Below are 27515 nucleotides of genomic sequence, written 5' to 3' on the forward strand. Positions count from 1 at the left end.
GCTTCTCTAGAGTTGCAAGGAAGCGAAGGAGGGGAGTAAAGAAAATAAGTGAATGCTGTGTCCGCTCTGAAAAAAGTCCAAGAATTTTTTAAAAATACTGAAATAACAGACACAAAAATGGCATAGTATCTGTCATGAAGTCGCATATACTGGACAGTGGACTGACCTTTTCAAGGTGACCTTAGCCTCATCTTCAAGTTTCACAATATGGTGAACTCACTGGCAGTGTGGCGTGCGTAAATTCAATAACCAGACTCTTGATAGCTGGGTGCTTTCGCTTAACTATATAATTTCTGATCGTGGGAAAAGCTACAGATCATTCAAGATGGGAATTCTTGAAAAGATTTCCGAAGTTGAGAAAGAGATCGCCCGTACTCAGAAAAATAAGGGTATGTAGATCTGATCTCCAGACAGTACACACTCATCAGGTGTAGATTCGAAATGGAGTACACTCACTCACTGTATGTACAATGTCTTCTGTACATGCTGTAATAGTACATGTATGTACTCACTATCGTCGGTACAATATACATGGGTATGCATATGACAGTCGAACAGGAGAATATTTTATTGATATTGGAGTTTCCATAAAGACTAACATCGCCACCGTGTTTCTCAAGATGTGTGGTACAACTTAACATTGAATTTTGATATTTTTTAGTGACACTTTTTTAAAACTGTATGATATTGTCTCCTATAAGACGAAAGTGTGATCCATTTACTTATAAAAATCTCATCTGCGTAAATTAATATTATTGTTCCATCCAGCGACGGAGTATCATCTTGGTCTGCTCAAAGCAAAGCTTGCCAAGTACAGACAGCAGCTCCTAGAGCCAACCAGTAAGAGTGCAGCAAAGGTATGGTGACAACTCCAATATTTTCCGCCTCATAATATGTGAGACGGCACCATTTTACAAGTGGTATAGCCACAAACTGATGACGTCAAATCGCCATACACAATACACAGTACCATAATTACAAGGCGTCTGTGTTTTGTATATGGCGATTTGAAACCTCTCAGAGACACTGGATTGGTATTTCTAAATTATGCTTTAATAATATGACACGTCCTGACACGATACAGAGAGCTAACACCACCAACAACAATATGGCCACCTCACTCTAGTCTACCCAGCATTCCCCTCTTCCTAAAGTACCAGAGAGGGCGCCATCCAACTTAACCATCTCATTACCTCCCCCTCTGTCTGCACATGGCCACATGTGAAATTGACCAATAAATTTTTTATACATCATCTTAATCTCTTGCAGTCCTTATTGTTCATAGTTCATAAATTTCAGAGTTTTTTTTTTATTGTTCATAGTTCATAAATTTCAGAGTTTTTTTTTTTTTTTTTTTTTAAACCAACAAACATTAATCGCAACAATTGTAATCACACAATGCATCAAAATCAAAATTCAATTTTGTTTACATTTTCAGTCCTCATCTTGAAGCACATAGTCCTGAAATCGTATCGGCATACGGCGCTGTCTAGTAGAACGACGCAATTCTAGTCCCTCTGTACTTTCACCCAAAGATAATTGTCTTTGTTCCTGGTTATCCACAGTATTATCTTGTGACCGACTTCCCTGTCTCGATGTATCCCTCTGTTCAGTTGCTGACTGGTGCTCAGGTACATATGCAGATGTAGTGTCTTCATCCTCAGATTCGGATTCAGATTCGGAATCTGGAGTCCTATCCTCACACACACTCTCAGGCTGATTGTCATTATCACACTCCTGATCCATGTCATAATCTTGGGTATCTGAGGTATTTGAAGATAATAAATGTTCTGGTCTCTCTGTAAACAAACGAAGATGATCATGATGAACAACTCTCCGTCGTCTCCCTCCTTGGCTGACTCTATACAACACATCACTGACAACTTTTATGACAGTATATGGTCCTAGCCATCTTGCGCTCAATTTCGGAGATAGACCTTTCTTTCTTACCATATTTGCAACCATTACTTCATCACCAACTTTATATCTGTGAAATCTAGTGTTTCTCTTGGACTTTTCACAACGATTGTCTCGCAGTTTGATTAGTCTTTGACTAGCTAGTTTCCTAGCCTCAGTGAGTTTCTGAAAATGTGTCCTGGTTCTATTACGGGCTGTGGATAACCCTTTGAACTTTGTATCTTCAGTTGGTACCGGCTGCAGTGCTGTTCTGGCTTCTTGTCCATACAACAGGTAGTATGGCGACTGTCCTGTCGCATCATGCTGACTGGTGTTGTAACTATGGATAACCTTAGGCAAGTGAATATCCCAATCATCCTGGTTAGCACTGACATAATTCTTCAACATATCAACTAGCGTTAAATTAAAATGTTCAGACTGCCCGTTGCCAGAAGGATGATAACCAGATGTTCTAGTTTTAGTGGTGTTGAATATCTTGCAAACCTCTGCCAGCAAGTAACTTTCATAGTTTTTGCCCTGGTCACTATGAAGAACTTCTGGAGGACCAAACATCATGCACCAATCATTGATAAAGACGTCAACAACAGTAGAACATTCTTGATTGGGAATGGCCTTCGCTACCACAAATTTACTAAATCCATCATTTATAGTGATGATGCAGGAATTTCCCCTCTTGGTTATCGGAAATGGACCTACTATATCTGTACTGACCCATTGAAATGGGCTCGAGGGTTCTGGCATACGCTGCAATGGCGCCTTTCCTTTCACTCGAAACTTGTTATGGCTACACTCAACACAGCTGCGGCACCACTCTTGTACCCGCACATTCATTTTGGGCCAATAAAACGATTTTTTTAGCCTGCTTAATGTTCGTTTAATTCCAAGGTGACCTTCTTGGTCATGTACCAATGGCATCACTTCTGCTGCACAGGCATCCGGAAAAACTACTTGTATGTATTCTGTACTTCCCATCTTGTATTTACAACACAGGAGATCAGTACCTCGATCTATATGGAGACCTTTAGCTCGTTTCATTAGCTCCTTGACCTTCTTTCCCTCATTTGGTGAACAACATTGTCCAAGTCTTACCAGACCATATACCCTGGTTATGACAGGATCTGCGTTTTGCAAGGTTTTCAGTTCATCAAAAGACCATTTTCCTTGAACAATTACAGCATCTACTAATGGTGCACGTGACAGGGCATCAGCATGTGGAATGTGTTTTCCAGGACGATATACAATTTCATAGTTATATGCTTGTAATTCTGATTGCCATCTTGCTAGTCTACCCCTTGGTTCTTTTATTGATTTTAAGTACGTCAATGCCTGGTGATCTGTCATCACATAAAACTTGGTGCCATATAGATAACTACGAAACTTGTCTATGCCCCATACCACCGCATAGCATTCACGGTCTGTAGCAGAGTAATTTCTTTGTGCTTTATTGAGAGTGGCACTTGCAAATGCTACAGGTCTGGTGATACCATCGACAGTTTGTTCTAAAACGGCAGCAATACCCACACCACTTGCATCTGTTGTTAAGGTGAAAGGCTCGTTAAAGTTTGGAAATGCTAACACCGGTGCAGTTGAAAGTTTTGCTTTCAATTGATAGAAAGCTTGTGCACATTGCTCAGTCCAGACAAATGATGCTCCCTTGGAAGTCAGTTTATGGAGCGGTGCTGCTATCATTGAAAATCCCTGGATAAACCTTCTATAATATGAGGCTAGTCCTAAGAATCGTCGTAGCTCTGCAGATGTTGTAGGTCTAGGAAAACTGTTCAACGGCACTGACAATGCGCAGACTGGGCGACACCCCTTGTGGTGATATGTGTTGTCCCAAATATTCAATCTCAGTTTGAAAAAAATGGCACTTCTTTGGTTGAAGTTTAAGACCGGCCTCACGCACTTTGGTCAAAACATGGGACAAACGTTCTAAATGTTCGTCAATTGTAGTTGAAAATATCAAAATGTCATCCAAATAAATTAGCAGTATTTGCCACATTTCCTCACTAAATATGGAGCTCATCAACCTCTGGAATGTGGCAGGAGCACCCTTAAGGCCAAATGGCATCACATTAAATTGATGTAGTCCTCTGTGTGTTATAAAAGCAGTTTTTTCCTTTGAACTCTCATCCATACGTACTTGCCAATAGCCACTTGCCATGTCTAAACTGGTATACCACTTACTTTGTCCAAGGCAATCAATAGCATCATCTATTCTGGGTAAGGGAAATGCATCATCCTTAGTCACAGAATTTAAACGGCGAAAGTCCACGCAGAACCTAGCTGAGCCATCTTTCTTGGGGACCAAAATAATAGGACTTGCCCATGGACTTGAACTTTCTTCTATTATGTCCTTTTCCAACATGTCGTCAATAATTGTGTCTACTACCTCTCTCTCATGAAATCCTGTCCTGCGTGCACGTGATCTCAATGGATATGCATCACCCGTATGGATTCTATGTTTAATTATGTTTGTTTGTCCCATTTCTCCATTCAAAGAAAAGGTGTCCGTAAACCTATTCAACATGTTGTGTAGATCTCCCTTTCTTGCCTGATCAATCTGACTTCCGTCCACCATAGCTGCAATCGTTTCTTGGACTGTGTTGTCCTCCTTCCTGGATATTTCTTTATCTTTTCTCTCCTGAACTTGTCCTATTTGTATTGGTATACCAATGCTAGAATCAAAGTTACCAATACTAGATCCACGATACAGTTTAACTTTGTTAGGATGTGGATTACATAGTCTCACATATGTGGTTTGATTATCATTAACAAGATTCAGCGATGCACCACATGCAACCTTTTTACTTTCAAAAAGCTGCTCATTTCCTTCGATGACACCTTCCTGTCCAGGGAAAGCTGGAACTTGTACCTTGTACGCGGCAAACTTTCTCATGTCTAGGTGGTATCACAGTTGTCTGTAACAATGTCACTCGACAGCACTGTGGAGCAATGGTCTTCTGGCTGTCACTCAGAAATGTAGTGCAAGTTTTCTGTGTCTGTTGTTTAAATCGTACAGTTTTGTTGATGAAGTCAACCTCCATTTTACCAAGTTTCTCCATAATATCAGTTCCAAGTAGAAATTCATTACGCATAAATTCTGGTGACATCACATAAATCCACACTGGTCCTAGTGAACAACCCTGAACTGCAATGTTTACCTGCACTTGTCCCATAAACTGGACAGCTGTTCCATTCACTGCTTCAGGGCGTATTGTCACAGGACTAAGAGGCAGATCACGTAACACAGGTAAATCTTTCCTGGCAATCGTTATCTGTGAACCAGAATCTACGAACATGGTAGTTTGCACTCCATTAAGAGTCCCGATTACACTGTATTGGTCACCACAAAGTTTGGTACCTGTAGTTGTCAGTATCTGAGGGGTTGTTTCTAAGTTTATGTCTTCTGCGACTGCTCTTGGTTGTCCTGAGTGGTGCTGAATTTCAGGTGATGATGTCTGAGCTCTAAGGCCCCAGTCAGACAGTACTGAAGTCCCCAAGACATCACTCCCTTTTACAGTCTCAGTAACCACTCCTTCATCGGCCATGCTGTTCTGTGAGGTCAAGAAATGGCCGCCTACCTGACCTCTATCTAGTTTGGGTAGTAAGCAGGACAATTAGCTGCTTTATGTCCGAAACGTTGGCATCGGAAACATTGCATTCTTTGAGGACAGTTTCTTCTTAAATGACCAATCTTATTACATTCAAAACACCGTTTACTGTTTTGATCTGGTCTTCTATACTGTGGTCGTACGTTTCTGTATTTGAACTGGTGCTCTTGTATATTCGGTTTACTTGAGCATCTACCATTGACAATATTGTGTCTTCTAGACCCTTTACTGCTGTTTCAACTGCTTCTGAAACAATTCTGTTTATATCGGTTTCAACTTGAGCCACCTGAATGGTTTTCCCGCACGGTTGAGGGGTTTCTCTAGTCTGGTACTTCTGCCAATTTGAAGCAAAATTTACAACATCGTCTAAACTGGCCTCAGCTACTTTGTACTGCAGTGCTGTAGAAAGCTGTTCGCTAAGTTCACTTGGTAGTCCTTCAATAAACTGACCTTTAATGATAGAATCAAGCCCACTGCCAACACATTTCGGAAATCCCTCGACAGCTAATTTCTTCAATGACCGCACATATTTTCCAATTGTCTCACCGGGTTCCAACTTACGGCTGTGAAATTCTCTTTGGGCTGCTAATTCATCTTTCTTCTTTCCAAAATTCTTCCTTAGTTCTTCTTTAATGGCGCCAATATCTTTTCTGTCATCCTCTGACATCGACTGTATGACCATTGCAGCATCTCCCTTCAAACACGTGCGCATAATAGCTGCAGCCTTTTGTTCCTTGCCCTCCGCCTCGATGATTGCATCAAACCTGTCAAGCCATGGCTCCAACTCGTCTTTCTCCTCTCCGGTGAAATATTCTAGTTTCTTTGCCATTGTTCACCGCTGCCACCATTGAAACCTCTCAGAGACACTGGATTGGTATTTCTAAATTATGCTTTAATAATATGACACGTCCTGACACGATACAGAGAGCTAACACCACCAACAACAATATGGCCACCTCACTCTAGTCTACCCAGCATTCCCCTCTTCCTAAAGTACCAGAGAGGGCGCCATCCAACTTAACCATCTCAGTTTTGTATATGGCGATTTTAAGTCATCAGTTTGTGGCTATACCACTGGTAAAATGTAGCCTGTGAGACTACATAATATAGTAGAGTCGTCTTTTGCTATACACTGACATCAATGACCTACAGACTGATGTAACAGTTTACATGAGTGACTATGACTGTGAAAGTGAGCACAAAGGGGTACGTGGGACAAGTACCCAATATTTGATAGCATCCATTGTCTGTGACATGGACCCATGTTAGAGGACAGTTGATATGAAGAGTCTACTAAGTGTCACCGGGTAGGGGTTTTGATTGTCTTACCCCAGGGGTGGGGCATATGGCAAATTTCAAAAGACTGATTTCCACATCCCTAACATAAGATTGGGATACATGGATGGGGGTGGTGGGATGGGTTGGTGGGATTTGGGTTGACTGGTGTCTAAAAATCATGTTGCTGGGATCAAACCTTGAGAGATATTCTTTAACACTTGAGTATATGTCTATGATAACGTTATGGGAATCAATTTGTCAATAAACTTTAAGAAAGAATGTATATGTATGTGACTGCTAGACTGATATTTACATGTACAAAGCAGTAATATCAGGAAATTCATTGACACAAAGAGCCATCAGAGACCTCTAACAAGTTTGGTTGGCTCAGTGAACCTTTGCAAGAATCATGAAATTATTCATTTGCTTTAACAATTCATTTGCATTTAGCAGTGTTGATCTTTTACTTAAAAATCGCACATAAAGTTTTAAAAATGATCAACATCTTTATTTTGTTGATATTCAGGGTGAGGGCTTTGATGTAATGAAATCAGGAGATGCCAGAGTTGCACTTATAGGATTTCCTTCTGTTGGCAAGGTAGGAGATCTAACCATGTTATTTGATTAGCATTTCATACAGATGGTGTATCACTTGACATTATACAAGATCTTTATTACACCTGTAGAAAAGGCAATAACAAATGCTTTAGAGTTACTTCGTTGTCAACATACTTATATAACATTACTCTGATAGACCTATGTCTAACTTCACTGAAAAAAGTGATTGTATCACATGACTATCAATTATGAATAGCAACATGCATTGTGAATTAAAACTGTTTTCAGCTGTGTTCGCGCTGCCCATTCGCCACGTTCGCAAATGCGAATTGAAATCAGCAGTGGCGAAGAAAAATCGATCCTAATTCGCCACAGTGGCGAAGATGATTTTAGTTGAAAAAATTCCGCAAAATAAGCAAAAACGTGGGGTTTTTTAGTCTTTGTTGATCTGCGCTTCTCTTTCGGCGATTCGCGAAAAAAATATATACCATTCTGTATTGTTCTCTCCGACGTACGCAATTGCAATCGAGCCAAGTCTCGCGAGAGATTTGACGTCAATTTGTATAGTGTACAGCATGCACATAAATGACTATCGCGAGAATTGAAAATGCAGGCAGACGCAATCGAGCCCTAGTCTCGCGATAAATTTGACGTCATTTTGTCTAGTGTACAGCAAGCAAAGCGAACACTCGCGAGAATTGAAACTTTTGCTACAGCAGACACACGCATTTTAATCGTGGTCACAAAGTTCGGTGTTGAAATTTATTTGCATCGTGGTCTAGACGTTCCGTGTTGCGCATTTTAATCGAGGTCTTATTTTAATGGTGGTCGATTTGCATCGCGGTCATGGTCCCGTATTCTTGACCGCGGACATCCGGGAACTTGCGGATTTTTACGTCATTTTTGCGTCACACTGCCGAGAGAGTAAAATATTGAAGTGTGGATTTTTCAACATTTACAGCAGTATTCAAAGTTTCAACATCATGTCAATGATAAACACTAAGTTCTGTACTTTGTCACATAATTTCTGCATTGTTCATTGTCCTGTGAAGTCAAATCCCATTTCACCTCACTCGCGTGCGTGAGGTGAAAGTGACGTCACTCCGTGGTCAAGAATTGATGTTAATTAAAATCGCCATCCCAGCGACGCATTCCGTGTTGTTGTCGATTTGCATCGCGGTCTCGACGTTCCGTTCCGTTCTCGACGTTCCGCGTATCCATGCTCAGTTGTAAGTTTTTGGTTGATTTTGCCGTAATGTTTTTTCAGAAATATACGAAATTCGTCTAAGTTTTAAGAAACAATTAATTTCTCTAGGCGAGGACTATTCAAGCTCGTTGTATCCTCGCATTAAATTTCCCTTTTTTCTGTAATACAGTTATTTATGTGGTTTACGGAAATTTTTGTGACAGCTTCAGGTAAAACGGTGAATTCGAAAACATTTCATTTCTGTCAGGAAATCTTAGCGCGTACGTCTTGTGCAGGTGAACTCTACGGAATTTTCTGATATCAAAGATGTTTGCTAATAGGGCCGTTCACAGTTTACGTCACTGTTCTCTCATTAATATGCAAAAATAAATATTTGTCCGCATTTTTAGATTACGCTTTTGAAAATTACCCGTGCAAGAACGACGAAAAGTGGGCGACTGCTAGCGTAACAGTGAATACTAAAAAACATATTCGCGACTCAGAGTACAAGCTGCAAAAAACAGCCACGCATACAACATTGATAAAATTTGTCCGCATTTCAAGCTGCGTGTCCGATGTCGCGCGCGTACAGCTATATTTAGTAACAAACCTGTAACCGTGAACAAGGCTATTTACAATGATACTTATACTAGTACTTAACGAGAGATCCTGTCTAAATTCCCGCAAATCACCATGAAAATCTAAAAATTACTACACGGAATTAAGACTACATGTGAAGTGTCGTTTGATGACGTTCCGAACGTCTGTGCCACATTTACGCGACGTCTTGTATGACGTGACAAAGACGCTACGTGTACTGATGGAACGTAATTACGTGTAACCAAACTTCTATTTTAATCGCAGTCCAAACGTTCAGTGTTGCTGTCATGCTGTTGATTTGCATCGCGGTCCCAACCTTCCGTGTTGCAGTTCATTTTAATCGTGGTCTCAACGTTGCGTGCTGCTTTCGATTTGCATCGCCATCGGGGTCTAGCCCTGCGTACGATGCTGTGTGTTCCGCTACAGCTAATCGCCCCGCTCACGGGCGATTAGCTGTAGCGGAACACACAGCATCGTACGCAGGGCTACATCGGGGTCCAGAATCAAGCAATTTCCAGTGTTAAAATGAAGACAATTGGATACAAGGTTGATGTGTTGATAGTTTATTCTTGTGCATGCAACCGACATTGGAGATTATAGCATCATAGAAAGCTTTGTTTTCGTAAAAAATGTGTGGCTAATAAAATTTGTCTGTGGCTAATAAAATTTGAAACTATTCGCCACAGTGGCTAACAGCTTTCCAAACCCAGCGCTAACACAGTTCAGTATCATGTACTCTTGCTTGAAAGAGTGGTCACACATTAAAGAATTACTCTTATACCAACTGTCAAAACCACTCGATGGTCACGATTATCAAATCATTATACTGAACACATTGATAAATATCTTTTATAGATTTCCAACTCTAATTCTTCGCACTTCCAATTTCAGTCTACTCTTTTGAATACTGTCACCAAGACTCACAGTGAATCAGCGTCTTATGAATTTACAACACTGACCTGCATCCCAGGTGTTATAGAGGTAGATATCTGCTTATTGCTTCATGTCTCTATCAATTTAGACCTAATTGTGTCGATCCCTACAAAATGGCACAACGTGATCTTGAAAGTTGTTCAAAAATAATTTTTAGTCATAGAACAATAATTTGGAAAGTCTTTTCATAAAGAGTAACAAAATCACAGGCGTTGAATTGTTATTTTTGATTGAAACCTCGTAAAGTTTAAAGTGTAATTGTTACATAGCTGTCAGTGAGCACTGCCAAGTGTATTATATAATGATATTTAAGTAGCGGTATGATTAGCCTTAATGAAAATAGTCCTGGTTCAGTGTTTGACAGACAGAGCATGGCTTCCTAAGTTTCAGATTCACAATCCCACAGCCTGGATGGAATACAAGAGAAAGTGAATATTCCATTCCAAAGATTCTTTACACTTGTTTCAATCTGTCTTTAAAGCAAATAATTAAGTTGCAAACGCAAGTATTTTGATCTATAGTAACTATACTTGTTCTTATAATAAACCATCTATAATTATCAATTATTACCAATTATCTATAATTAGATTATTCATAACACAGTAGACATCTATAATAACCTGCATGTCCCATGCCATAATACTGATACGGTGTCATTTTGTGTCCTAACATCCAGTACCATGGTGCCAACATCCAACTCCTTGATCTACCTGGAATTATTGAAGGGGCTTCTCAAGGTAACTGAATATTCAGAGCTTAATGAATATCCTCTCTCAGGACATTGTAGAATTTTACTCCTTGAAAAACCAAACAGTCCTCGACATTTGACATTTTAGAATGTGATATTTGTAGAATGGATATGTTTTCTATTGAATATGCAGTTTTCAGACATCTCTGAACATCGAGACATGTTTTAATAATCAAAACAGTTCAGTATTTTCATGACAAAGAATAGCTTATGTATGACTACCAACTAGAGATTTGTGATAGCATTGAAATGTTTTGTCAAGGAAAAAACATGAAAGAAATGACCCAGTGTGATTATTTGATGTTTTTCAGGCAAAGGTAGAGGGCGCCAAGTCATAGCTGTTGCCAGAACTGCTGACCTTGTCATTATCATGTTAGATGCTACCAAAGGAGATGTTCAGAAGTAAGTTTTGCTTTTCTTTTCTCAAAGCTGCTATTGAAACTTCCTAAACTCCATTTAAAGAAGAAAAGAAAAATGTAGATATAATTATAACTTCCATAAAATAAATATTATGGAAGTTTAAGTAGATAGAAGTCAATTCTATTATGTGTCATCATGTAATAGTGTACATTTCCTTGGTTATATCATTAGCAAGTCAACTATGACAAAGCTACACAGAAGTATGCAGAGCCATACTCTGTTTGTCCAATTCATGAATTTCTCACCATTAAAAGATATGCATGCTTTAACCCTTTCTGTCAATGGAAGTTCCTGTTTGAATAGAAAAACAATAGGATTGTTCCAAAATGTGTTTGTTAAAGGGTGAAAGCAATCAACGCTCAGGTTCTGTGTGACAACTTATCCATTGAGCGCAAGGAGCAAACATTTCATTGAGTAAGTTTACTGTACGCCATGCTGCCGTAATTTCATTTATCAACTGATAAAAATCTTTTTTTTTTTCCAGACACTTACTTGAACAAGAACTTGAAGCTGTGGGTTTGAGGCTCAACAAACAGAAACCTAATATATATTTTAAAGTGAGTATTGACATGATACAAGCTTTCTGAATAGACTTAAAACCTTACAATCAAATACATGGACAATGAGTTTGTAGTGAAATAGTACATTGCTGACCCACAAAGCTCTGAGAAACAGGGATGAGCCCAGTTACAGAACTTTAAACATGTACCTGCTATTATTTATTGCCAATATCAGGAAATCATTCCGGTTCAAACGGAGTCCTGTAGTAATTATTTTACGAGTTGAGGCAAATCCTTCAAAAGAAAGGCTAAAGGCAAGTCTCGGGAAAGAAGAATTTTCAAAGAAAAATAAAAAAAACATTCCTGTAATTTTTTATCCAAATATGTACATTTTTTTAATATTCATTAAAATTACAATGGTATGACCATGATAGTGATAATTTATTGATAACAAAAAATATTTTTTATCTTTCAGCAAAAGAAAGGAGGAGGAATTTCATTCAATTCAACGTGTCCACTGACAAAATGTAATGAAAAGTTAGTGCAGATGATTTTACATGAATACAGTATCCTTTTGAAGCAGAAAGGTATTATCTCTCTGACAGAGCATCTTGGATCTGTCAGTCTAAATAATAATGCCGTCATACCCACATAGTCTAACGATAAGCAGTCAGAGTTCTGTACCATCTAAAATTTTTGCCAGAACAAGATACATTTTACTGATCTGGTTAATAATAGAAAAAGAGAAAAAAAGAAAATATTATTATAATTAAGAGCCATAGGAATACCAAATCAATAGTGAGAAGACAACTTGATTTCATTTGACATTGAAAAGTATGTCTGCTAAATTTATGTATCTGTGACTGCTTGGTTGCCAGGCTCTGTAAACTTGACTAGAACATAATAAGATAGCCATACTATGGCCATTGTAAATCAATGACATCACATTTTCCACAGCCAGTAGACTTTGGTACTGACAATGGGTATCATTGTCATTGCACACCGTATTGTTGTAAATTCAGTAGGTTTTTGATGGAATTTGAACTCACAACTGTAAAATGTACATGAAAATGTCTTGTTGCACAATATTTGATATTTGTTTGAATGTACCATTGTTGAAGGCAACTAAATTTAATAAGACTAGGTGTAGTTGGCACCCCAACTGATACTGACGTCTCTCAGACTTAGTTTCCTGATGTAATGATTTAGAAGTAGTTTCCTGATGTAATGATTTAGAAGTAGACTGTAGGCTATCTATCACCTTTCACCTGAAGTGAAGAGCTTGACAAGAGTTTCAATAAGATATTTTGAAGACGTTGAGATGAAAAAGATTCAGAAGTGATGATTGCAGAAATGAATGAACATTTACAACCGTTGATAGAGGGGGAGGGGAATAATAAGGGCTTGAATGATATAAATTGTTATGAAGTCAATAAAGTCGGTAAAAAGCAAGAGAGATGCAATAAAACCTTTTATGAAAACCATTTCATGCTGTTAAACTTTTTAAGTTTAATAATCATTGTGGAAGAAATTCCTCAGCTGTTTTCAGAAATTTTTAATGCAGAAGTTTTATTCCGTGAAGATTGCACTCCGGATGAATTCATTGATGTTGTTGTTGGAAGGAGAGTGTATTTACCTTGCCTCTATGTGAGTACCTTTCACTGTCAATGATATTGAAGAGAAATTTCAGAGTTATGTGAGTACCTTTCACTGTCAATGATATTGAAGTGTAATTTCCTTGCCTGTATGTGAGTACCTTTCACTGTCAATGATATTGAAGAGAAATTTCAGAGGTTGTTGATTGACAACACATGAACTGAATATGAATAGAAATACAGACAGAGATAAGAATTGTTGGATACACAAACTTCAGATTGCAAAATTTCAATTCCTAATCAGACCCAGCTTTCTTTTAAGTCTGATTCTCAATTATTGGATGTCACAATATATTTCATGTCAGTGTTTTCTCAAGTCTCAGTAGTGAAGCCTTTTACTGGCATGGCGATGAATTAGTTCTTGGCAAGTGTGTACCATACTTCAATGCCTTGTAAAGTACGTAAGTGGCTGCATGCTCTTATATAACCTTCTTCAAATTGATATAGTTTCCACTTAGCTGACAATAGCCGTCATTCCAATTTTGCTGTTGTGAGGGTTACCAACCCCATTCAAAATAATGAGTATGTACAGAATTTTGATTTTGAGAAATGTAAATTTGGCATTACTCTATCCTTTGCACCGTACAAAATTGGCAAAAAGTGAATCTTTTCAGGAGTTCTGTCCTTTGACAAAGTGAATGTTATGATTACCAATATCAGATCTCAGTGAGTAAAAATGAAAACCATGTTACTTAGAAATCTGTGTATGACTGTCATGTTGTGATTCACAAAGTATTGATGTTTTTTCAGGTTTACAATAAAATTGACCAGATTTCAATAGAGGAAGTTGATAGGATTGCCCATCAACCGCACTGTATAGTGATCAGCTGTGAAATGAAACTCAATTTAGATTACTTAATTGATATGATTTGGGAATACCTGGCTCTCATCAGAGTGTACACAAAGAAACGAGGAGGTAAGACTGTCAAATGTTGATTCAATGAGTTGGTTATCTCTCTGTTGTCAGATTTTCATTGTATTTGATGTGAAGGATGTGATTGGTTGAGTTGACCAAACATGACAGTCTTTAACCTGCATCCAGTGCACAATTTGAATTTCAAAATGTTTATTAAGTAAAATGTACACGAGTTCCCTACAAGTTCACAGTGAATAACATTAATCCAAAATGTATTTCTATATCCATGGAATTTTTGCCGTCCTGGGTACATCAGTTTATCATATCAAGCATCAGGGTATAATCTGTCAAGTATTTTTTTGCATTTTCCTGTTACATAGAAGTTGCTGTTTGTGATTTTCAGCTCTGCCATAATGAGTCTAGATCAGCAGCTCCGCTTTTGTGAGTGCTTTCATTATCCAAAATCAGTTTGATTATGATTCCTTGAAATCCCTGCATGGCCATAGAGGGCGCCCTCTCAGGATCCACACATACTGTGTATTCAGATCGAGTGCTCAGTAGTTGTCTTACAATTGGCAAACAGCCAGTGAGATGTACCCTGAGAAACACACAAAGAATGTTCTGGATACTCATTTAGCTTTGTGAACATTCACCTTCAGTGATTACATCATTACATGGCTTATCTGTCAGATTTTCAAACACTGCGTTCTAAAGGATCGGGAATGCATGACAATCTTTATGACAATGTAGCAATCAATGATCTTGAAGTCTGTTCTCGACAGATAATGCCCCTGTAAATATTGTCATGTTTAACCCAGAATAGCCTCACTTGTTCTGTACATGTTTTGATAATAATACGTAAAATATTGGTCGACAAACACCTCAGAGACGGCTTCAATTTTACCCATAAAAACTTGACAATCAGGATGCAGAAGACTAAATTTGAGCCAGATCGTCATTCCTATACAAGTCCTAGATTTTTAGAAGCTTTATTTGTCTGTGAACAATTGCCATCCCTTCAAAGAGTGTAGAATAATGGCTGACATCCTCTTCTTTTCTTCTCATGCCATCACTGTTGAATACACAGACCATCCTGATTTAGAAGCTGGTCTCATTCTTCGAAGAAATAGCACTGTGGAACATGTTGTAAGTTGACCTTTTACTCTATTGCAATGTCAACTAGCTTACCTATTTTCTTTTCATTATTCCTTAGTTTCCATTATACCGAAAAACCATTATACAGAAAAACCATGATGAACAAGATTTACATGAAAACAGTCAAATTTTAATTGTCTCTATTTGAGAATATGCTCGTCAATACGTTTTTGTTTTTTTTTCAGTACAGGTGTAGCGTGTATAATTTGTCAATAAACCTTCTCAGAGATGGATGTGTAACAAAATTTTGACTGGTTCATGAGTTAGATACACTTGTGATAATGGAATGAACCGATATACTCTCTAGGAGGATGGTTTAATTATAGTTTTCCTGTGTATTGAAATTGTTGTGTTCAATGTGTAAAAAACTGACATTTCTTGTACTGAAAGATCAAGTAAATTTTATGTATTATATGAGATCTAGAATGTATATTTACCCGGTACCCATTGATCTATGTGTTGTGCAGCTGGCATGTAACCTCCCTGCACACACTGGTTACTTTCCGTGGCAGATAATGTCAACATTGAGAACCTATAAGTGCTATAGCAAAAAATGAATAGTTTTTTGAAGTTCATTCAACTTATTAATTTCAGTGACAAAAGATGTAATTTCTGTCCAAATAAACTTCTCCAGAAATGTTTCAATCCTGATTTTTGATTGTAGGAATTCACAATTAGCACCATGTGTACAGGTTCCAACTGCAGTGTATCACTTACATGGCACTGTCATTTGAATAGTCAGGCTTATCACATAGCTGTATTTGCACCATCAGTATACTTGTACAATAATATGAATAAGATCCCTGTGGTTGTAATATTGGCATTTAATATGTGTTAGACAGATACACATATATTTTGTGAGAAATTATCAATGAAGAGAAGTAAGAGCAAAAACTTGAAAACTTTGAAAATACTTAGTAGGTATCATTACTCTTGATGGTATTTTCTGATACAAGCTGACTACACTTGCCATGGTACTCACAGCTTTCTGCTTTAGTGAAAGAATAACTGAATTATTGGAGAATGGAAGATACCATAGTAAGCCAGAAAGAATTCATGATGATACATTTAGAATTGTTCAGTCGAGTTGAAAAAAGTGACATAGATTTCTTTCCTTTAGAAAAAATGGTCAATCTTTTGAAATAATTAAAAACAGAGACAGAGGACTGATGTAATTAGATAATCCATTGTGGTACACTTACCTTCCTGATCACTGGTGAATGATAACGGTCTTCTCTCTGTCAACTGTAAAAGATTTTGCTATTATAATTAATATCTTGCCATTATTATTTTTTCATTGATGTAGTGTCATGCAATTCACAGAAGTATTGTTGAGGTCTTCAAGTATGCCTTAGTATGGGTATGTAACTTTTTCATAGTCTCTTTTCTTCAATACTGTACAGGCACAAAATTCATCATGAAAAATGAAACAATCTCCAGGCTCAAAGTGAATATGACAAAGTCTTATAAAGCATATAAAGCTTTAAGGTAGTATGCGCCTTAAACATGAAAGACTTTAAATTTTTGTTCAAACTTTCTTTAAGGAAACTTTTAACCATTTTTTTTCGAATTCAAAAATACAAATCATGGGTCACCTTGCAAATGTTGGTACCTGAGAAACAATTTAACTTAAAATGTACCGATATTTGAAATTCAAAATGGCTGCAATCCCTGTGATAACTCTGGTGGGGAAAAATTAATTTCTAATTTCCACAAAACTTAAGCCCATGAAAATTTTATTCACCCCAAGAGCTTCAAAAAGAGCCCCCACAAGTTGTAGACAGACTACCGTAGTATGTAAAAATTTGAGTCTGATATCTGTCTCTGAGGCACATTCCACCTCAAGGTCAATAAACACCCCAAAAAATAAGAGTTACAAACTTTGCTGATATTCTGCTATAGGAAACTTTACAGTATTTTGTTTTATAATCAAGAATTCTACCAGAGATGGTGAAAACAGTAAACTGGAGACACAGTGAAGCGTGTAAGGAGGAAACGCCGAAAGCCCAGTGATTATCATATGGAATTGATCTGTATTTGAAACACGTGTACTGTGAAGGTTTTGAAAACAAAAATTGGTAAGGTGGGAATTATAACAATCTCCATGGATAGTGTAATAATTTTGTTACCTGTTTCTTTTGCAGGGAACAAGTGTCAAATACAGTCCACAAAGGGTTGGTTTACAGCATGTCATGCATCATGAAGACGTAATTCAAGTTATAAAGAAATAACACAGAACTAGTTGTTGATTTAGTGACCACAGTACTTGTGATCTCAATCCCAACTTTATCAGGAAAGCTATTCAGTGATGCATTTGCCAATTGTCTTTGAACCAATATCCCTTTTCCTGCCAAGTTCATATTTCACCATCAGGTCAAGTTGGTTAAAACTAGTGAAGCAAAACATATCCCATATGGTGCATTTTAACAATGACTTGATGATTTGAAGGTCCCTGAAGACAGAGATACTGTAAACATGATTTTTACAGACTAAAACTGCTATAACATACCAAGCGTAGTTGGTGGAAATGCATATGGTTTTGGCTCAATACCACTTTTTACTGACTTGGCAGTTGGGGAAGTGATACTGTCTGGCAGATAAAGGGTTAAAACAGCCCACTACTTTGATTATTGTTTGCTTCTGAGAATGGAATCAGATGAGGGAATTGTATCATCAGGATGTTGGCCGACAAACACTGGAATAAAACGTGATCAACAGCTAGCAACAAAATGCAGCCCCAATGGAATGTGAATTCAGAGACGTTCTTTTGCATTCCTGTCTGACAGTCACTAGCCGACATATTGTCTTCAATGTTAGATTTGGTCAGTTAAGATATAGAATTGAACTCTTGTATGTAACACATCAAGAAGAAACCTCAAGATGACCTCTGTGACCTCTATCTTTTTTTAGCAGGTAAACAAGTGACAAACATTAACTTCATGAGTTTTGTCAGCTGGCTGTTGCTATTTGGAAGTTTCAAACTGGTTGATGGACTGTTTCTATCGCCATAGATGTTGTAAAGAAACATAGCATGAAGAAAAATTATATGTTTACATAATGTAAATCACTTTGTCATGTTTTATTCAATGAAATGCTATGCAGAGGGAAAGAACCAACTGTATTGCTTTATGGTGAACAATGAACAATAAATCATAAAAGCTTAACAATCTTTGTTCATTCTCACAATAAACTAGACCATCTAAATTAACATAGACACATGTTTTTTCTTTGACATTAAAATCAATATTACAATTCTATATGTTGCTTCATTCTGTTGTTTATTGATATCAATTAGACTCTTCAAATAACCAAATGGATAGTGTCCAATCTTCTAGTCATTGTGCTGGACCCTAATCAATTGAAATCCTTTGAGAATATCCAAATCCTGAGTCCTAGTCTCATATGGAAGATGTAGTATGTAATTGATTGAAATGAAGAATTTAGAAGTTTTTTATCCAATGTTTGTGTGTCTGTTACAACCATAACCTACTGATCACAGAGACTGGTGCTTAATTTTCATAGTAATAGTCAAGACCATAGGAGCAACTTTTTATAGACATACATCATGTTATGATTTTTGTCATAAAATGTATACAAATCTTATCAACAATGCCTGTTCCTGCCTCAATACACTTCCAGGACAGATACACTCTAAATGAAACAATGCAATGCATAAGAAGAGTAGTATAACAAACTCAGTGGGTAAGAACAATGTATTACTGTGACAACTGTCCTTCATCAACCAACTGTATAGACTCTGCCTGACTACGGTTTACCATCAATTTAATTGAATGAATGCTTTATTCCCGATTCAGACATATAAGGCACGGTTCATAGTCCCTTAGTCATGATTTAGAGATACTAGAAAACTAAGGTATCCAAATATATTTCAGAATGGTTCGGTCACTGTACAATCTTTACTTAAACAAGATAATTCAAACAAACATCTGAACCTTCAAGGGAGATTTATTCACCATTTCTGTGTCTTCCATTTAACGCTGGCAAACTTTCCTGTCAAGAGCAAGCTATAAACCATATCAAATGTTTAGATGTTTCAAAATATGCAAATCCTGTCTTATTTTAAATTAAAAAAAAACTTTTTTTAATGACAGCTGACTGCACATCAAGCTAGCTATCCACATTTTGATATTAAAATTGAAGTTGCACCACAGGGACCAGTAGCATTCTAAAGTATATCACCATGCCTGACAGTGGTATATCTGCCACTGGACATGGTGTATATGGACTTCGACACCGGGGTGGTACCATGGAAGAAAGATAGCCACTGCTTGAAATTATGAGGTCATTTGTATCTGACAACTCTTATGAGGGCAGAAGTTATTGCATGCTGAAAGAAAAGTTCTATAGAGGAGTGGTCGTCTTGGTAAATAACAGAATGTCCCTTTTAGTCTGCAGTGGTTGTTGAGAGGTATTGTTCAAAAACTAGCTGAAGGAATGTATTATTGCAAAGGTGCTCACGTTTTCAGAAAAAGCCTAATACTTCAGGTAGAAAACCTGTTATAAAAATGGCCGCTGGTCTGTTCAGTGAGCTTTACCATGATGCTTTGTAACGTGTTAGAAGTTTGTTTTCATTATGCATTTCAATAGAGACAATGAAATACACATTCGTATACAAGGATAGTGTTAAATGACAACTGTCAAATTTGCGACCAGTTTGACTGAGCCTCTATCTTGCTTCATACATCACAGAAAACTCTAACATACGGAAATGGAAAATCTGCTCAAATGAACTGAGTGACATTTCTTTATACTTGGGGGAAGAAAGCATTCTTTGAAGTTGAAGCTCTACCAGGAAGAGAAATTTTCTGAAGAAGCTGCGATCTTCTTGTACTTATGAATAAAATGAAACAGCCTTAACCTGCCGTAAAAATTATATTTGCAGTGGATTGCATTGTCACACTGATGATCTCAGTGAACGCACACATAGTTGTGAGGGTATGGTTACCGTGACACTCACAACAATTGCATCGGATCGTTTTTATGTGAAGCTAACTCGCCTACTACACCCTGCATTCATCAAAACACACCTACCGCATTTATATTAAAACTCTTCTTTCATAAACTCTACACAAAGTGATTCTCTTCCATAATACCTTTCAACATACACAAACAGCCTCTACCCTATAAATTTTAAGACCAGTGAAAGAAAGTGAAGTTATGTCAAACATTTTATGCCATTTGTAGTCGTTCTTATTTTAACTTCTATGTCATTCAAGAATCACAGCAGTTTATATTTTTCAAAAACATTTGCATCAATGTGAAGAAAGCCTCATGTTCAGCAGTCTTATGTTCTGAATGCGGTGAGACTCTGATGCATATTGCAAAACAGACGTGCATCTCATTATCCGTATTATTTTTAAAATAAATGAATCAAAATGAAATGAACGACAATGACATAAGTTAATTGTAGCACTATTTAAGTAATATTGGTCTCCTAATGATCAAGCGTTTTAAATTTCTGTTCATGGACCGATATACCAACAAGGTTGGCTTGACAAACGCCAACAAAAGTTTTATTACACTTTTAAAATATTCATCTTTCACTACATTTCAGGTGCATTTTCACTTATCGTTGTGGCATTAGGGTTTGGTTATTTCTTCTCTGTGTTACACTGATTTGCGGAACGGAATGAGCGGAACGGAACGGAACGGAACGGAATAGCCACACCAAAAAGAAAAATAGTTTCTCTTAATTAGAGTCCATTTTTTTCGTCCACCGAATTTTGGAGCGGAACAGCATGGAATTTCGGATCTAAAACAGAAATTTGGATTTAAATAAAATATCATTTTTTCAACCCTTAGGCCTAAAGTAATACATCTGTTTTTCGAAGTTTTTCTTGCCGTGATGAAAATCGTGAATAAGACTACTAATAAGAATTTTATTCCATAGAAACACACTTTGGGAAGTGTGGTAGAGCAAGTACAATAAATCAAACATCACACATATAATCAGGCAAGACTGCTCCCTCGACTGCTGCTGGGAATGAATAGACTACTGGACTGACGCTCTGAAACTACACCTGAATCCAAACCTCACCCTGGATATCGCATCTGCTGGAGGATGCTATGGCTACCGTGAGGTGGCGGTCTGTGTATGAAATATTCACCTCGATGGCATGGCGCCAGATTACATTTGGCGCGGAGGTGAAAAACAAGGGAGGTGGTGACGGATTCTAACTTCTGATACATTGTAAATGCATTGCTGACTGTGTGTTCATTGGCGCGGATGCAACCCCTGACTAGCGTGATGAGAGTCCCACAAACAGGCAGGGCGCGGAGTGGCAGGGCCAGGTACACCCGCAGCAATTTATAAGTTTTACTGACAGTGCGTCATGGTGAGTTCCTGGATTAATTCATCTAAATTGTCCAAACTTACGAAAGTAAAGACATTCAGATCCTGTACTCTAAATCCTCTTGTTTTTCGAAAAAATATACAGATGCTTGTGTGGCGGTGACATCTTAAAACATAATTGCGATCGTACGTAACAAAACAGAGTACACAATTACATGTTGGCCATAGACACGCCCTCTTTTGGGTTGACCATCCCCTCCACACTGTGGTAGTGCCCTCTATAAGGTGTGATTCTCGAGGTTAGATTTAAATTTAGATGTAGCTTCAAATTGAAGTTACAGCCTCGTTTCCTGTGGTATTTGACATAATTTTCATTTTGGAAACTTTAAAAATTAAGGTGCCTTACTTGTAGAGTTGAATAAATGATATATTTTATTTAAATCAAAATGTCTGTCTTAATTCCATTCTTTTCCGCTCAAAAATCCAGTGGGCGAAAAAATGGACTCTAATTAAGAGAAGCTAATTTTTTATTTGGTGTGGCTATTCCGTTCCGTTCCGCTCATTCCGTTCCGCAAATTAGTGTAAGCTTATTTCTTCTCTGTGATCCAAAGTTTTTTTTTAATATTTAGGGACTAGACTAACAGCGTTTGTTTTGCCGCATTATCATCTCACTTGAGTAGCTGCAAGATCGGCTCCACCCTTCGTTGAGAAATACCACAGGTGACTGAACAATGACAGCGCCCCACACCCAACTCTGACAAGAGATGTGACCTTAATGTGTCACGGTCACTTACCACCATGATTATACCAACCCGAAAGGTACTTTTCTCCCGGAGTAAATATCGGAAGTATCTCAAATACAAAAGCTTGATAAAACAAGATGATACAAAAACATGAAGAAGGTGATAGAAAATGTCCTGTCTCTCACAAATGTTATTCCGAAAACGTCGAAGTAGTCATGAAATGATGAATCGTAACATTGGAAACGCCCATTATTGTGTCCCTCAAATAAACCGCCCACACCCGCAGGAAAGTAGATTCGTCCAATCGTACATCAAATTTCCACGGCCACCAGTGTTTCAGCGGCCAACTTCCAACTGCATATAACACTTCTGTGCGGGTAATAACCTCAAAGAATAGTAGATTATTGGTCAAGCAGTCCACCAGTCTTATTTTAGGGTAAGTGTGGAGTAGTTCACCTTGTGATAATGTTCATAATTTGTCGCGACGGAACGCCGCTAGCAGGTTAACGCCAATGCATATCTGATAGCGATACCTACACGTAACAGGTAGGTGTACAGCTACCGTGGTGCCAAATATCGCAATGCTGGTGGCAAGCAAACATAAACATGAGCAGTTATATTCCACCACCATAGCAAGAATGTCACAAACTTTACCATGTAAGAGTAGTACTTTCTATGACATTTCAGAGAGAGTTGAATTTTTTGTGTCTATGGTGTGATCGCCGTACTATGGCGAGTGCTTTTGGGACCGGGTGGGGGAAGCTTTGCGTCCCGGATCGAAGGTGAGTCATCCCAGGACGCCGGGCGGTCGCGGTGCAGTCGGCGTTTCAGCCCATCGAATACAAACAGACTGGACGTGCTGGCAGTGATAAGCTTTACTTCAGGGCAACGCTATCTGTAACTTCATTTAGTCTGGTGCTAAAGCTAAGTGCAGTTATAGTGCAGTTTGTTGTTTGCTTCCAAATTCCCAAATATGTGTCAACGACAGGGCGTGCCACCCTAAGCTCATAAGGGTAAAAACTTCCCAGTGGTCACACAAACTCTCCTGTTCGTTGCTTCGGCTTCGCCATCTTGGTTTTCGTTCAGCACCAGCACACTGCCGTAACTTAGTCTTACGACAGCAAAAACTTAGTTCTTAAGTTAAAAACGACGTGAAGTTTCATGCTATGCGTCCACAAAACCGGCATATGCCATCACCAGAGTCGTAAACATTTGCCCTTCCCGGATCGTTTTACAAAGATACGTTTATTGATTTAACGTGCGACATTTCAAAGGACTTTATTTTACAAGCCGGCTTTTCAATTTCAAATTTTCAAGGGTCACAAAAGTTGATGATTTAAACCTACCATATTTAGGCCATCGGTTTTTACTTGCGAAGTTTTTAAATATAAATAGGTTGACGACTATTTGATCTACAAATACGTTGCTCGGTCGAACCGTCGTCAGATAAACGTGCATTCATACTCTAATTCTTCTTTCTACTGTCATGAGTGATAATTTAACCAGTTTTCAATATTAACTTTATACAGTAAGTCTGTAGGTACATGTGTGTCATCTGTTGTAACTGAAGTGACGCTCTTAGGTTCTTATCATTCAACAATATAATTAATACTGCATTTTAAACAGTGATGTGACATTTTCAGGATCTCACTTTGACCTGACTATCAGTGAAATGATAACCCAGCAATGAATAGTGACAGTGTCATGCAAGTCACTGTTTTCACACAATAATATCACTTCTGGTCTGTCCAGTGTTTATATCCATCGACATTATCGAAGATTACAGTAAATCACACTGGCAATATAGTTAAAACAGCTCCCCAGAGCCCACATTGCGAAGGTCTTCTGTACCAACAATATCTACACTTGCCACTCTAAGTTCTTATCCCAGTGTAATTTCAATGGTATGAGAAAAAGTATTGTGAAGGAGAGAAACTCTCTCCCAAGCATATGAAACTGTGTTTTTTGATATTTTACATTTGCTTCAAATCTGTAGGATAATGAGACCACTTTTTGGCTGATGAAAGTCTATTTTCGTATCCCTATCGCAGAATGACTCTCCATATGTGCCCACTGAAAATTATGTAATTTGAATGAACTTGGCAAGATGCACAGAGGCGTTAATAATGATAGTAAATGAAATGATTATCACAACAGTATGGAAACTGTGAAACCAAAGAATTACCTTTGCACCATTAATAACAATTTATTTAACAAAGGACAAATGCAGACTTAGCAGAGAAGGTTAAACACTGATTGTTTGTTGTTTGTTAGAACCTGCATTTTACTTTCATTTCATTTCCTAAGTTGTGAAGCCACGGTCAGAGTACTATCACATATAATTTTTGTTGTACTGCAAACTGCAAGTAGCTTAATCATATCCTGATATTTATTTCAATGATATCCTGTTGTTTCCAATACTGGAATTGCTCCTTGATTACACTCATCTTTTTGTAAAAAGCATTGGTGTTCTAAAACATGTACACATAAATTTCAGTATTTTTTGGAGGTACTGTTTACTGCACAAACATTCAAGTGTAATGACAGTGTCAGATGTTGAAACTTCAGCTATGTCTGTTTCACAGCTTTTCTTTTATGTGTACCAGTAGCTGCAACCTTGACACTCACAATGTACAATGACCTGAAGGTTGAGTTTGTAAAACTGCTGTGACAATGCTGTATGCATTCGTAACGAGGTCAGGGAGAGGCGTTCAGTGCATGCATGGTACAATCCTATCTAGTTTAGAAGTCTGAATTTAACATGCAAGACTTGCAGAATGCCTTTTATAAGTTATATAACAAAGAAATTTGCCCCAGGAATCCCAATAGACGTAACCATTGAGTTAATCATCGTATATCAAAGAGTACATTGTACAGTGTCCCTTCTCACTTGGAACAATCAACAGTGGATGAAGTTTACCAGTTTGCAAGTGTATCACACATGGAACCCGAGTTGTAAATCATTGCAAGTCAGAAATATGGAGTATAATATTTATAGAACCACCAGAACAGATTGACTTGTTGATCATAACATCCAATTGGCATCAACGTCACAATTGACCACAGTGACTTTTGAAAAGAACATGAATAGGCAAACTTAAAAATATTTTTGTCATTGACCAGCATTGGTCTTTTGTTGCGCCTAGACAGTTAGAAATCAACTAACAATGCTTAATTTTAAAATAGGAAAGTTGGCCATCAACACTGTTTATCAAGGATTGCTAAGCCCATTGTTTTTAAAGTGCAGAACAAATGAAGGAAGGTGATGATCAGTAGTATTATGGTCATTCTAGCTGTCAATGGATTGTTTTGAATGCTATGTATTGTTCCAGTATGCAAGCAAGCCTTTGATCATAGACCTTAAAGGTCTATGCTTTGATCATGGACACTAGGGGTCTATGCTTTGATATATCATTGAGCAGTCATTGCCAGGAAAGATATGTTTTCCAGTAAACAAAGTGAAAGTCAGGTATTTCCAATACCTTAACTGTTAACATGATAGTTTTTGCTGACATTCAGGAACATCTGTAGAGGATATGGGAACCAAAACAACATTTCAACCAGGTCTCAACAGCATTTGATTGTGCTGCTACTGTCAACAAAAATTGACTCAATCATCACTGAACAACAGCTATGAATGAACCCAATGAACACTGATGTGAAAAACTGACAGGTTTTGAGTATCCTATTTGATATTTGGGTTGGATATGTTGTTGGTGATGTCTTCTATGAATGTAAATGTTTAAGTATCTTCTTCCGAATCGACCGAATACTTCCTTATAAATGAATTCTGTAAGTAAACTAAAGAGCTTGCATTTCTGTTTGAAGTGTGAACAGGTGGTTTTTGCATCATGTATCTGATGTTCTGTAACATCATGCAGACACTGAATTCAGTTTCCACTGTTTGCATACAGAGTCAATAGATTTCACTGTACTCTCTAACATGTAGCTTAACCCTACGAGACCCAAATTCAATTTTTGTCGTCTATATCAAAATATACACCAGTCAATTTTTGTCTAATTTTTGCCAAAATTTTGATAAAAAGCTGAAGCCAATAAAATGTGATGATCTTTTGGTCCAAAATTGTCAAAAAAATTACAGAAAATTCACAAAATTGGTAAAATGTTGCACACTATAATTTTGGTGGGAAAAATTGCAGCGCTCAAAGTGTTAAAATTAAATACAGCTACAGGGAGGTCTTGTATGCGATAACATAGTCACTTGTGGAATGATTTGGTGACAAGCACAGAGGGGGCCAACCCTTGGTTTCTTGAAATTCTTACACGTAATGTTATAGAGAGACTTGTCAATGTAATATTAACCTTTGCCCTGGCATTCTTTAACAATGACTGAATTTTTATTGTTTTTTGGAACTAAAAGATAAGATAAGTTAAATAACCCTGCAAATAGTAGTAGGTGTTCTCTAGTGTATAATAGCTGTAAAACTGAAAATATTCTTGATAGCAATTTAGTAAATGGGATCGCAATCACTAGTACCTGTTGTCAGCATGTTCGATGACATTAATAGTTTACATAAATGAACAGAAAAGGTGCTGTACATGTAAGGACTGTTTCTAAAACAGGTTTATGCAGTGTGTGTAAATCTGTTGTTGCAATAAATTTACTGTTGCCACAGTAAATTTATTGCTAGAGTATACAAAATTTGTTTTGGTGTGCCCAGGAATTTCACTGTGCGATTGTCCAAGATATGGCATAGCCATAGAAACCATCAACAGTCATTGATTGAATTATCGATAACGTTTAATGCAAAGATATTTTGCTTTTGTTGGATTGTGTCTGAAATATTACAATAGGGAATAGAGGCATTTTGAAAGTACGAAGAGTGTTAAGGCCAAACTGAAAGTACTTTGTCCTTGATATAGATATAACTGAAAGTAAACTTATTTTGTATGTGAAATGTACTGTGAAATGATGGATTAAAAGGTACCCAATAGTTCATTTAAATATTCAATAACATTTTGAAGTGGACAATATATTGATATTTACTGTGTCTAAAGCCAGTATGAAGTAAATGCAA

General features: G+C 37.6%; 2 protein-coding genes across 3 annotated transcripts in view; both read left to right on the top strand.

Moving 5' to 3' along the window:
- The first annotated feature begins 10 nt into the window (after positions 1–10).
- LOC139150918 (developmentally-regulated GTP-binding protein 2-like) lies at positions 11–18677 on the top strand. The gene is made up of 13 exons (XM_070723398.1): positions 11–389; positions 769–857; positions 7336–7407; positions 10045–10134; positions 10763–10823; positions 11146–11236; positions 11739–11811; positions 12230–12320; positions 13304–13401; positions 14160–14325; positions 15353–15411; positions 16727–16780; positions 17565–18677. The coding sequence occupies exons 1-13, from the start codon at positions 326–328 to the stop codon at positions 17649–17651; spliced, it is 1095 nt and encodes a 364-aa protein (XP_070579499.1). The 5' UTR covers positions 11–325; the 3' UTR covers positions 17652–18677.
- Positions 18678–22768: 4091 nt separating this feature from the next.
- Positions 22769–27515, top strand: part of LOC139150916 (unconventional myosin-XV-like) — a 97537-nt gene continuing 92790 nt past the window's right edge. For both annotated transcript variants that reach the window (XM_070723388.1, XM_070723397.1), the window contains exon 1: positions 22769–22912. The gene's annotated coding sequence lies outside the window, so the exon portion shown is untranslated. The remainder of the gene's footprint in view (positions 22913–27515) is intronic.

The sequence above is a fragment of the Ptychodera flava genome, chromosome 15 (genome assembly GCF_041260155.1).
Source record: "Ptychodera flava strain L36383 chromosome 15, AS_Pfla_20210202, whole genome shotgun sequence".
NCBI classification, from domain to species: domain Eukaryota; kingdom Metazoa; phylum Hemichordata; class Enteropneusta; family Ptychoderidae; genus Ptychodera; species Ptychodera flava.

Bases quoted from the DNA above. Each gene is read 5' to 3' on its own strand.
- LOC139150918 (XM_070723398.1), top strand. From the start codon at position 326: ATGGGAATTCTTGAAAAGATTTCCGAAGTTGAGAAAGAGATCGCCCGT. The intron at 10,135-10,762 runs GTAGATATCTGC...CCTAACATCCAG, and splicing joins GCATCCCAGGTGTTATAGAG to TACCATGGTGCCAACATCCA. The intron at 13,402-14,159 runs GTGAGTACCTTT...ATGTTTTTTCAG, and splicing joins TGTATTTACCTTGCCTCTAT to GTTTACAATAAAATTGACCA.